Source organism: Onychomys torridus, chromosome 4, assembly GCF_903995425.1.
Source record: "Onychomys torridus chromosome 4, mOncTor1.1, whole genome shotgun sequence".
NCBI classification, from domain to species: Eukaryota; Metazoa; Chordata; class Mammalia; order Rodentia; family Cricetidae; genus Onychomys; species Onychomys torridus.
In genome coordinates, this window is record NC_050446.1 from 6822652 (window position 1) to 6834812 (window position 12161).

Here is a 12161-nt window from a genome sequence, read left to right on the forward strand (position 1 = left end):
GAAAAAGTATTTAGGGCTAGTGGTGGCATACACCTTTCAACCTAGCACATGGGAGGCAGAGGCAGGCAGATCTCTATGAGTTCAAGGCCTTTCTGGTATACATATTGAGTTCCAGGACAGCCAGGGTTGTACAGTGAGACCCTGTCTCAAAAAAAAAAAAAAAAAAAAAAAAAATTAGGTGAGGCCACATTGGAGGAGGAGCTGAGACAACATGGTTTGTTCTAAGATGACAAAAACAGACATAGGCCTGAGAAGAGGATCATGGGAGATGGCAGAGGCATAGAGAGGTGTGGCTGATGCCAAGGGGAATCAAGGCTGGGCAGCCATCTCCACATGCAGAGGCAGTTGGCTCCCACCCGTGTACCTCACTAGCCATTTTGGGCAAGCTGCTGTTCTTGTCTGCTGTTAAGTGGGCATCACTTGCCCACTTTAGAGGTGTATGAGCAGGATGAGTACTGGCTCCAGGAATGTGGCCTCCAGCTCACCCCTGAGCTGGCCTGTGGAAGGCCAGGCCTGGTCTCCATCCTGTGTACCTTGCCTTACATTTGTCCCTCCATCTGGGTGTAAATTTCGACTTCTGGGAGCTTCTGAAACTGCTCTGACTGACACCTCACCCTCCCTCAGAGTAGCTGGTAGGTCACCAGTCCATTTCCAGGGGGCAGGAATCTAGCCTTTGGGACTTAGGGAGGAACCCTGGGAGGGCTGGAGGCTGGAGGAAGGGGACATCAGACTTCTGCACCACTAAAGAAGGCCCCAATCCTGCCTCAGGCAAAGGGGCAGTGCCTGTGACCAAGCCCCAGAGGTGGCCTGCAGGAGACACTGCTCCTGGACTAGTCCAGGAGCAGCTCAGGCTGCCCTTATTTGGGACCTTTGCCCTCTTGGTCCCCTGACCAGTGGCACAGGCACTATCTGGGATGAGAAAACTGCTATTCCCACTAGGGAATGCCACTGTATCCCACACATTAAAAACCACACAGGACAAGCTGGGCCATGGTGTCACACACCTTTAATCCCAGCACTCGGGAGACAGAGGCAGGTGGATCTCTGTGAGTTCGAGGCCAGCCTGGTCTGCAGAGCAAGATCCAGGACAGGCGCCAAGCTACACAGAGAAACCCTGTCTAGAAAAACTAAAAAAACAAAAAACAAACAAACAAAAAAAAAAACCCAAAACCACACAGGACAATGGCCCTTTGCATATCACTGTATTATCACATGAAATGCGCATCCATAAGTGGCTGACTTGGAAACGACCTATTAGGTCACACAGAGTCCGGCCCCTGGGGGCCAAAGCTGCACCACTGCCCAGAGACCATGGCAGGAGTCTTCTGTAGGTCTTGGCACAGGCACCTGCTCTCCCTAGGCTTCAGGGCTGGGTGCTGCGAGAAGCTAGCTCATGGCGCAGGCCCTTTGGCTCCTGGACAGTAGCTTCCCAAACTTACTAGGTTCTTCGTGGTTTAATAGCTATTCCTGGAGAAATGACTCCTATGGTCAAATAAATTTAGGAAATGCTGAGTTAAACACAACCTGAACAGCTGGTTTTTCTATAGGACACACCAGTGCCTTTACAAATAATCTATGCCCTTGTGAACATCTACTGTAGGGCAGCATGCAGTACTTCCCGAAATGCACTGGACCACAGGAGCCTTTCCCCCAGAAGTATCTTGCAGGCTGGACCCCCAGGCACCCTAAGCTGTCAGAGATGGCTGATGGACTGGCACCTATGTTGGGTGAGAGGGGGGAATATTTCACTGAGCTTTGTGCTGTGGTGTCATAGCACAGTACAGCTGCTGTCATGGTGATGAAGGGACAAGACTCTGCCCCTCCTATGGCCAACTTCTTCTCATCTATTGTCTTCAGACTAAGAATAGAGGCTAAGCACGACAGCCCATGTGAGTTGTCCAAGTGAAAAGGACAGGAAGCCCCACAGTACTAACAAGTCAGCCTCCAACCAGAATGGGGAAGTGGAGTCAGTCCTTCCCCACTGACCTGCTTCTAGCCACCTCTCTGGGACCAGCTCTGCCTAGAGCCCGGATGGGCAGTGGGTGCTGGCTCACCAGGCAGAGATGAGCATCTGGCAGGTGTTGGAGGACATCCACACAAGCTCCACCAGTCGGAACTGGAAGTAGCCAATGATGAAGCCTGAGATGACGTCTGTGATGTGGTGGCGTCCAATCATCACCCGTGACAGGCCCACACAAAAGGCCCAGAGCACCAGCAGCACGCGCAAGGGCACCGCTAGCACCAGGTGACTTAGGAAGAACTTGGACACCATGGCGGCACGGCTGGCGTGGCCAGCAGGGAAGGCGTAGATGTCCATAGTGAGGTAGTCCAAGAGTCCAGGGCTCGTCTCATAGGGGCCGCGACGCTTGATGAGCTTCTGCACTCCTGCCACTGTCATGATGTCCAAGAGCAGGGCTGTGGGGACACAGAGCCTGGGTGTCAGCCACTGCTGGCCAAGCTCCAGTCCCCAGCCCTCCTCCATTCATTTGTCTTGACCTCAGTGACCCCAGGGCACATTCTCACCCCAGGGCTTTTGCACTAGCCATTCTTGTTACCCGGACTTCCCTTCTCTGGGGTATCCACGTCCTTCAGCAGAGATGCCACCCCTGGCCCCTGTTTGTAGAAGCTCCAACCACAGTTTCCCCATCTTGCTTCCTTTTTATCACCATCTGGAGATTTGACATTCTTTTTCTTCCTCCCCACCGTGTGTGTGTGTGTGTGTGTGTGTGTGTGTGTGTGTGTGTGTGTGTGTGTGTAGTTAACAGTGACTATGTTCTTCGGTTGCTCTCCACCTTGGTTTTTGAGGTAGGGTCTCTCACTGAGCCTGCAATTGGGCTGACAGCCAGCAAACCTTAATCTCCCTGTTTCTGCCCTATGCAGTGCTGAGCTAGAGGCATGTGTACGTGGGCATGCTGGCTTTGGATGTGGGTGCTGGGGATCTGAACTTGGGTCCCCGTGCTAGTGCCATGAGGACCTACTGAGCCGTCCCTGCAGTCCCTCCTTGTCCTATCTCTTATCTGTTCTCCACCCTCACTACTAGTGAGTGAAGGGCGTCCTGAGCAGCTACAGGTAGCTGCAGGGTTCCAGGGCTGAGATGAGGGCCTAGGCCACAGAATTCCTCTCCAAGTATGTTAGTGAGGCTCTCCCAGACCAGGGCACGGCGGTTTTTACAAAGCTGCACTGTAACTCACATAACACATTTTCAGCATCGTCAGAATAGTCATGGCATTTGTACAGTCACAGTGCTGTGTGCCCAGTAGGCAAGGCTATCCCTGAACTTGCAGAGATCCCGCCAAGTGCTGGGCTTACAGGCATGTGCCACATACCTGGCTCTTCTGTGCAGTATTTCGAGGCACACCTAAACTGCCCTCTACAGCTGCCAGGCTGCACATATCACCCCACCTCACACAAGACAACAAAGCCTTGGGTATGGAATATTCCCGTTTGTTTCTCCTTTCTGGAATGTTCTGCTCTTTCCCAACCCGCTGACTTCGTCTTCATTGTCCCTTTGGGCCTCTGGGCTCACTCTTGACTCACAGACTGGGTAGACCCGGGCTATGTTCTCTTTCAGGTCTTCTGTAGTGGCCACTCCGGAACCTCACCTCATGAAGGTGAGGCTGAGCCTGTCTTGCCCATAGGTGTGTCACTTGACCCCACACAGAGCAGCAGTCTCCAAATGTTAGTTGAATTACTGAATGGAAACTTGGCTTGTAGGCTGGGCTCTTTCCCCATTTTAGAAGTTTAGGGGAAGCCTTAGGCTCCACTCTGTGTCTGCCACCCCACTGTGTGGGTGTGCTGGGTTGCTCTGCCTCTTTGGGCCATCAGGTGATGGCAGTATGCCAGGGCCTAGGTATGCTGGCTAGTCACAGTGGCTCCCTGGGCTCCCTGACTGCTGGTGTGGGGCACAGACAAACCCTTCCCAGCCAAAATGAAGGTCTAGAGCTCACATCTTTCTGCTCTGAGCCAGGGCTGGTATAAGAAGGCCTAGCTACATAGCCAAGTCAGGAGCAGAGTCTCAGGGAGTCTTCCTCCCAACTCCTCGTGAGATGCCAGTGAGGTCCCAGCACCTACAAGTCCTTCTTTAGTAACAGACAGCTGCAGACAGACCAGCAGCGTGGCATGGCCACCATGCCTGCATGACTCAGGGTATGACCGAGCTATTCCCACCTGTGAGGTGTAGATCACAGATACTATTTCTCTGAGGGGGGACAGTATGTGCCTGTAAGGGTGACTAGCAAGGGATTTAGGAAGCCCCAGGACATATAGCACTCTGTGCCAAAGTAGAAAGTCCCAGCATCTAGGTGGCATTTGGTCCTGTCTCAAAAGCCTGGCCCATCAGAGGGTAGGTAAGTGGTGACCATTACTGGAGAATGCCTGGCCAGGACCCTGTCTCCAAAACCTCTCTGGGTATGTAATGGCTGACTCAGCCAACACTTTCATGGCAATGGGCAAGGACAGAGCTGGGGTGCAATTCAGTGGTAGAGAATGGGTTAATAATGTACAGGTACCTGATTTCCAACCCCAGCCAGCATGAGAGAGAGACAGACAAACAGATAGACAGAGAGAGAGGAGAGAGAGAGAGAGAGAGGGATTTGATGATGGGCCAAGCACAGTAATGCATGCCTGTTATCTCAGCACTTTGTAGGTTGAGGCAGGAGGGTAATGAATTTGAGGCCAACCTGAGCTACATAATGACCTTGTCTCACAAGACACAGCAAACAGACTGGAGCAGCTATTGGCTCTCATACCCACATTCTTGGATATGGTTGGCTCTTGAGATGAACAGGTGTGTGTCAGACCTGGGGCCAGGCAGACAGGCTGGCAGACTCCTAATGGCCAAGGGGGAGACAGACAGTCACCAATGGTTGCACAGAGCAGTGTTACTAGAGAGGTGGGGCGTGTGGACAAGAGCCTCGGTAGGCTGCAGCTGTCTGGATGTTGAAGACTAAGAACAGAAGAGGCTGGGGCTGCCCTCTCAATGCACAGGACAGAACAACCCTCCCGCCCTTCCTCCAGTGTGGCCAGCCCTGGGTGTGGTTGTGATGGTCGCATACTCCGGAGACAGGAATAGAAACAAACATTGCCATCCTCTGCTCTGAGAACTCCTCCTGTCTTGGGTTTGCTAACGCACAATACCTCTCCCAGTTGGGAAGAGGCTCAGCGTGAGATTGGAATAGTGAATGCTGAGGAGCTGGTGAATGCTGCCTGTCTTTGATTTGCTCTGGGGCTTGGGAAGGTCACTCTTCTCCTTGGGCCTCCATTTACTAAGGTTCAGCAGGGCAGTGGCTGGACACTTAGGATCCATGATGAGAGACCAGACTCAAAGTTACCACTTGCAGACTACATGAACTTTGCAAGCTAATCTCTCCCTGCTCCCATCCCTTTCTGATACCATGGGGAGCAACATGGAGCCCTCTTTAAGAGCTCTCTCAGGCAGTGATAATGAGTAGCACCCAGGGCCACAGCAGAGGACCAGAGAGAAGCTGTGCTGTGTCTCACATCCTGAGTCAGCAGTGTTCATATACAGCATCTCTCCCATGGGGAAGCAGGGGCTGGTACCTGAGTTGCTCCCAAGCTTGGCTGTCCCGAAGGCCTCCCTCCTGGCATTAGGGGTGATGAGGGCCTGCTTTATCCCTACAGCTCAGCAGTCCTCTGGGCCTGTGATGGCCAGGAAACTAGAATGTTGGAAAACCCTAGATCAAGGTAGCACCAAGTCTACCGGTATAAAGCAGAGAGGTAGCTGGAAGGACCTCACATAGCCCCTTTTAGGTTTGGACTGTTATTCACTTGAAGGCCACCTCAGCCAGCTCACCCCTTTGCAGGGCTAGGAAGGTGACAGGAAGGTGCAAGTGGGGGGCGTGGGGCTGTTGGCCAGCAAGGAGCATAGATATGTCCTAATATGACAGAGACAGGTTTGTGGGTTAAAGTTCCTGGTGCTTCTAGCCTGGAGGTGGCCTCTGCCTCTGACCTCCATTCTGGTGCTGGAAAGTGGAAGTCAGAGCTCCATAGCCACCTGGAAGTGAACGTCAATAGGTCTGTAATCTAAGGGCATCTGGTTTAGGACCGCCATTCCCACCTGGGTCCCAGACTTCTGCTTTTTAGGGCTGTCTCCTTGAGAAGAGAGATCTGAGGTGTGCATCTGACTCCTGGTTAAGGATGGCCACTGCTGTGTACCTCAGAACCCCGAAAGTCGTGCATCAACCCAGTGCCCTTCAAGGCCAGACAGATACAGCACACCATGGCAGAGTCTAGACAAGGTGTGCCCAGCAGCCACTGCAGATGACAAGGTCTCTGGGTATTTATAGCCACCAAGGGAGAGCTTGGGGCTGGCATGCTGAATGGAAAAGGCCAACTACAAGAGAGGATTTACAGTTGGGCCATCAAATAAATGATGCAAGCCTGTGTCTGGATGCAGAGAGGCCTGCAAGGCTGGCCTGCCTGGCATCAGGGCTTCTTTCTGAGCAGGGGTTAAGTGTGTGTGTGTGTGTGTGTGTGTGTGTGTGTGTGGGGAAGTGTCGGGGGAGTGGAGTTTTGTGGTTTTTTTTTTTTTCTCAGTTGTCTCTCTACACTCTTTTCATTCCCAGGAATGTGCATTTTGTACACATGGTCTTAAGGTTATTTTTGGCTCAGGATGCAGTTTAGTAGAATGCTTGCTTAGCACTCATGAAGCCTGGGTTCAGTCTGCAGCACTGCTTAAAACAGGTGCGCTGGTGCACAGCAGTGATGAGCACTCAGGAGATGGAGGCAGGAGGATCAGAAGTTCAAGGTCATTCCTGGCTACATATTGAGTTTAAGGACAGACCCTGCCAGCCCCCATCCCTAGTTACTTTTACAAGATAGGTCATACCACAGAATTCCTTACATGAGGGACCTGGAGCAATTGAGTTCACAGACAGAGAAGCAGCGTGTGTGGGGTTGGGAGTGAATACAGTAGAGCGCTAGGATTTCATAGGGAGGACTTGCAATTTTGTAAGAGGGGGGACTTCTGGAGGTATATGGTAGGACATCTGTTGCCACACAGTAATGTTTAATGCCAATGAACTGTACACTTAGAAAGGTTCAAATGACATTTTATGACATTTATATATTTTTAAAATATCAAAGCAACCTTCTAAAAAGATACGGTCTCTCCAGGGAGCATTTAGGAAGCGGACCGGTTGGGAGAGTGAGGTACAGAGGGAGTCTGGGATGGGCTTGGCCTCTGGCATAGCCTTCTCTGCTCTGTTGACTCGAGGAGTGAGTTCATGTATGTAGGCGTGTACACACACAGTTATTATCGATCCTATTTCCTGTGAGTCCCTTCCACCCCTATGCCACTCCAGGTTGCTATAGGGTTGGTCCTGGTCTGTCCCCTACTCTCCTGACCCAAATGGCTTTTCACAGTGGACCATAATAGAGCCCATGCTTTCTCAACTGAGGAATCCATACCAGAAGCCGGCTCCATGAAGACTGTCACTTCAGCTGAGTGGCTTGTGCTACTGGGAGTGGGTCCCAGAATGAACCTACTGATTCTATGAATATGCTGGCAGACCCGCTCTGCCCTGTATGGTGAATTCCTTTCCATCACCTATCAGAACCCTCACTGGGACTTGGGGTGGTCAAGGACCCCCAGGAGGCCGGCTATTACATAGTACCCCTAAAATAATACAAAGCAGTGCCCCACCTTTGGAGGCAGAAGTGTATCTAACTGAAGATTTGAGATCAGCCTAAATGTCCTTCAGTCAGGGGTAAGGCACATAATCTCATGAGAGGTAAGTTGTCCCCAAGAGCAAGGGCTGTTGAGCAGAGGCAAGGAGAGGTGACAGACATATCTTCTGAAGAGTTGGCTGAGGGCTGAGTGGGAGGCTCGAGGCTGAAGAGGCTTTGTCCTTGTTCTTGTCAAAAAGTGGCATGGGGGATGAGACAGGATTGCAAATACGGGCCATCCAGTGGGGCAAGTCTGTGAGCACGGAGGCCGTACTAGTCAAGCACAACAGGACAGATGCTGGATGTTGGTATGTGCAGGGGGAGGGCCAGAGGCATGATGCCCAAAACATAAACAGGTTACCCTTGAGGAGGGACTAAGGAACAGGCCCACTTCCTTTGTGACCTGTCTTCTGTGGACCAGAAGCTGGCATCAAAGCTACCATAGCCTTTGGCCCAAAGCTTCCCCAGGACATCTGCCCAGCAAACACCTGCTCAATCTCAGACCATCCTGCAGCCAAGGATGTTCTCTCTAATTTCTGCTTAATCCTATTTATTTTTGTCTTTCAAAAGTTCCCTCCAGAGGCTTCAGGGATGGCTCAGTACAGCCTCAGAATCTGAGTTCAGCCCCAGCACACCCATAAAAGCCAGACGTAGCAACGTGCCTCTGTAACCTGGCAACAGAAGATGGAGACAGGTGGACTGGGAGCTCACTGGCCTGCCAGACTAGCCAAAGCAACGGCCCTTATTCAAAACAATAAGATACAGGGCAGTTGAGGAAGGTACCAGAGTGAACTCTGATCTCGACACACAAGCATATAGCTGTACATGCACACCTACAAAACATGCACACCCACCCCTAGTTACCTGAGCTGAACTCACGCCTATAATCCCAGCATTGGGAGGAGGGGCAGGATGATCAGCTTGAGGCCAGCCTGGGCTATCCTGTGTGATCCTCTTGCAAAGAAACAAAAAACAAAACAAAACAAAAAAATCAAACAGACAAGGGTGGGTCATGGAGGCACATAACTGTAATCCTACCACTTGGAATCAGAACTCTCAAGGGCTCAAGGCCAGCTTCAGCTACATAGTGAGTTTGAGGCCATCCTGGGCTACATAAGATCCTGTCTCAAAAGTTTTAGATGAATACAATGAACAGAAACAACCCAATTAATAATAACTAAGTGTTGGTCGCAGTAAAACTCATTTGTATGCTAGCCTAAAAAACAAATCAAAGTAAAATAATAAAAAAAATAAAATAACAATAATTATAGTGACAGTAAGTGTTGGTGAGGGTGTGGAGAGACTGGAATGCTTGTGCACAGCCAGAAGGTGACATGTACAGTCAGGGCGGAAAAACATATAAGTTCTTCCAAACCATTAAACATAGTTACTAAATGACCAACAATCTACTTCTGAGCAGCCAAGAGAGCCAGGAGTGGGGACTTGAGATGCACCCCCACACATCCCTGACATCACAGCAACAATATCCACAAGCGCCAGAAAGTGGAGACCCTTATCACTGGGTAAAGGGCAAACACAATGGGGTCCATTTGCACTGTGTAATATCATCCAGCCATGAAAAGGGAAAAAGTCGGGCTGGGGAGATTGCTTAGTGGGTAAAGGCACCAAGCCCGAAGACCTGAGCTCAATCCCCAGGACCTATGGGACAGAATGAATAGGCTACCACAGGCTATCCTCTGACCCCACACATGCATTCACCTCCAAATAAGTGTTTTTTTTTTTTTTTTTTTTAAGTTTTTAAAAGAAAGACAGTGCTGTTACACACTCAAGACAAACCCTGAGGACTTCATGCTGAGTGAAATAAGTGGGTCCCAGAAAGACAAATGCCAAGAAAATCCATGCACAGGAAGCCTCTGCCTCTAGAGCGGTTGGATTCACAGACAGAGAAGAGATGGTTGCCACCAACAGCTGGTGTGGGGTGGTAAGGAGCTGTGTGTAACGGGGGCAGAGCTTCAGCTGGGGTAGATAGAAATGTACCACAGGCAGACTATGGTGATGAATTCATAATGATGACAGTGTACATTGACAACATACTAAAATGATCTCGAACACACAAATTAAATAAATAAATGTGATAAAAATTTTAAATGTCAGCAGGGTCTTGGCGCACACCTTTAATCCCAGCACTCGGGAGGCAGAGCCAGGCGGATCTCTGTGAGTTCAAGGCCAGCCTGGTCTACAGAACGAGATCCAGGACAATAAAGGCTACACAGAGAAACCTTGTCTTGAAAAACTAAAAAAAGGGTTGGGGATTTAGCTCAGTGGTAGAGCACTTGCCTAGCAAGCGCAAGGCCCTGGGTTTGGTCCTCAGCTCTGGCAAAACAAAAACAAAAACAAACAAACAAACAAACAAAAACTAAAAATAAATGAATAAATAAATAAAGGATTTGGATTATGGTGACAAGGCATGAGCCACTTTCCACCTGGCTCCCTGTAGCGCCATCCAGCCTGGTGCTGAGGAGCAGGAGAAAGAAAGGATGGGGTCACTGCACTAGCATCTGGACCACAGAAGGGACCTTGTCAGAGGTTGACCTAGTGAAGCTGACACGCCCGAGCCTTAGCACATGCCAAGCTCTCTGTTAGGATACTTCTTCAAATGTCCTAACAACCCATTTGACAGATAAGGACACTGAGGCTCCAAGAGGTGAAGGCACTTGCTTGTGGCCACAGAGGGCCTGGGGTTCATACTGGTTGATTCTAAGCTTTCTTTAGCTGCTGAAATTCTTCTGGCTAGGTTCTCTGGCATCTCATTGAGAGCACAGGACTGGAGGCAGGGAACTGCCCACATGTACGGCCTTCTGAGCACCCGTTTTCTACTGCTTCCAATCTGCCCCTCAGGGTCCTGGCTGTAGGCATGAGACCTCATCGTGGGCCCAGAGATTTCCTTGGGCACTCACTGGTCATGTGCCCTGTGCTCTGAGGGAGGCTGAGCTGGACAAGATGTCTCCAGGCCCTGCAGTTCTTGAACTAGTGACATCAGCCATGGGGCTTCACCAGCTCCCTTCAAATCTCCACCACAAACCTGTTGCCCCATTGCATGGATCAAGAAACTGAGACCTAGAGGTGAGAACTGACTTAAGTTTTCACAGTAACTAAGGGGAGACAGACAGAGTCCACCCGGACTGAGGCCTGGGCTCCAGGACTGACAGTAACCCCAAGGCATTGGAAGCTAAGTGACAGGTCTGCCGTTCAGTGGAGGATGGCTGTCCCTGCATGGAGGAAGTGACCAGGGTCCATCCTGGAAGGTAAGATCTGGACTGTGGGGCTAAGGCCCACCTGGCTATTTTGTTGGTTTTGTTTTTTTGAGACAGGGTCTCACTATACAGCCTTGGCTAGCCTGGAACTTACTTTGTAGACCAGGCTGACCTTGAATTCATAGAGATTTGCCTGCCTCTGCCTCCTGAGGTCCCCTCCCCCCCAAACAGGGTTTCTCTGTGTAGCTTTGCGCCTTTCCTGGAACTCACTTGGTAGCCCAGGCTGGCTTTGAACTCACAGAGATCCGCCCGCCTCTGCCTCCCGAGTGCTGGGATTAAAGGCGTGCGCCACCACCGCCGGCTCCCTCCCAAGTTTTGATATTAAAAGGATATGCCACCATGCCCAGCTTGTTGGTGTTTTGAGACAGTCTCCCGTAGCTCAGGTTAGCCTCAAACTATGTAGCCAAGAATGGCTTTGAACTGGTGATCTTCTTGCCTCTTCCTCCTGAGTGTTAGGATTTGGGCACATGCCACCATGGTAGGTGTGATGTGGTGCTGAGCATGGGGCCCATGGCTTTGTGCATGCTAGACAAGTACTCTACCAGCTGAGCCGCAGCCCCAGCCCACCACTTTGCTATCTGTCACAGTTTTCTCCCGTAGGCTGAAATGCCCGAGACTACACTCCATGTGGGGCTGTGACCCAGGGGTGCCTGCTGGCCTCTGTATGCCCAAAGCCCCCCAGTTTTCAGGGGCTCTTGCTTCACCACACTAGAGGCTTGTCTGTTTCTGGGGCATCTGGAGTTGCGCTGAAACTCATTCTAGACTTAGAGAAGCCAGCTTTGCCTGTCTTACCCAGGTGGGGGCCTGGCTCAGAGGGTGGAAGCAAAGGCTCCCGGAGCACCCTGGGGACCCGGAAGCACCAGGAGAATGAGCTGGGTGGGGGCTGGGCATCATCTCATCTCCATGGAGAAGGGATGGCTTGCTTTCCACATGGGCACCACATGGCAACTGGCACATGGCAGAGCTAACCTGGAGGGCCAAGAATTTGGCAAAGGAAACTGATGACCAGACTCCTTTCTCCAAAGACATCCTTGGACAGAAGCAAGCTAGTACTCTAAGAGGATCAGAGTGGGTAAGTAGGGGACCTTAGGTGGGTCCCTTGAACCTTCAGACTCTGTAGAAAAGTCCTGGGCAGTTTGTAGGGTCTCTGAACTGAGCATGGAGAAGAGGATGGGGGGTGCTCAGTACTGTCTGTAAGTG

The 12161-nt window shown here is 51.0% G+C and overlaps 1 protein-coding gene across 1 annotated transcript in view; it reads right to left on the minus strand.

Moving 5' to 3' along the window:
- Positions 1–1180: 1180 nt before the first annotated feature.
- The window catches only part of Plpp7 (phospholipid phosphatase 7 (inactive)), a 12026-nt gene continuing 1045 nt past the window's right edge, over positions 1181–12161 (minus strand). The window contains exon 2 of the mRNA XM_036184859.1: positions 1181–2415. Coding sequence (XP_036040752.1) covers positions 2051–2415 — 365 coding nt within the window. The 3' untranslated portion in view covers positions 1181–2050. The remainder of the gene's footprint in view (positions 2416–12161) is intronic.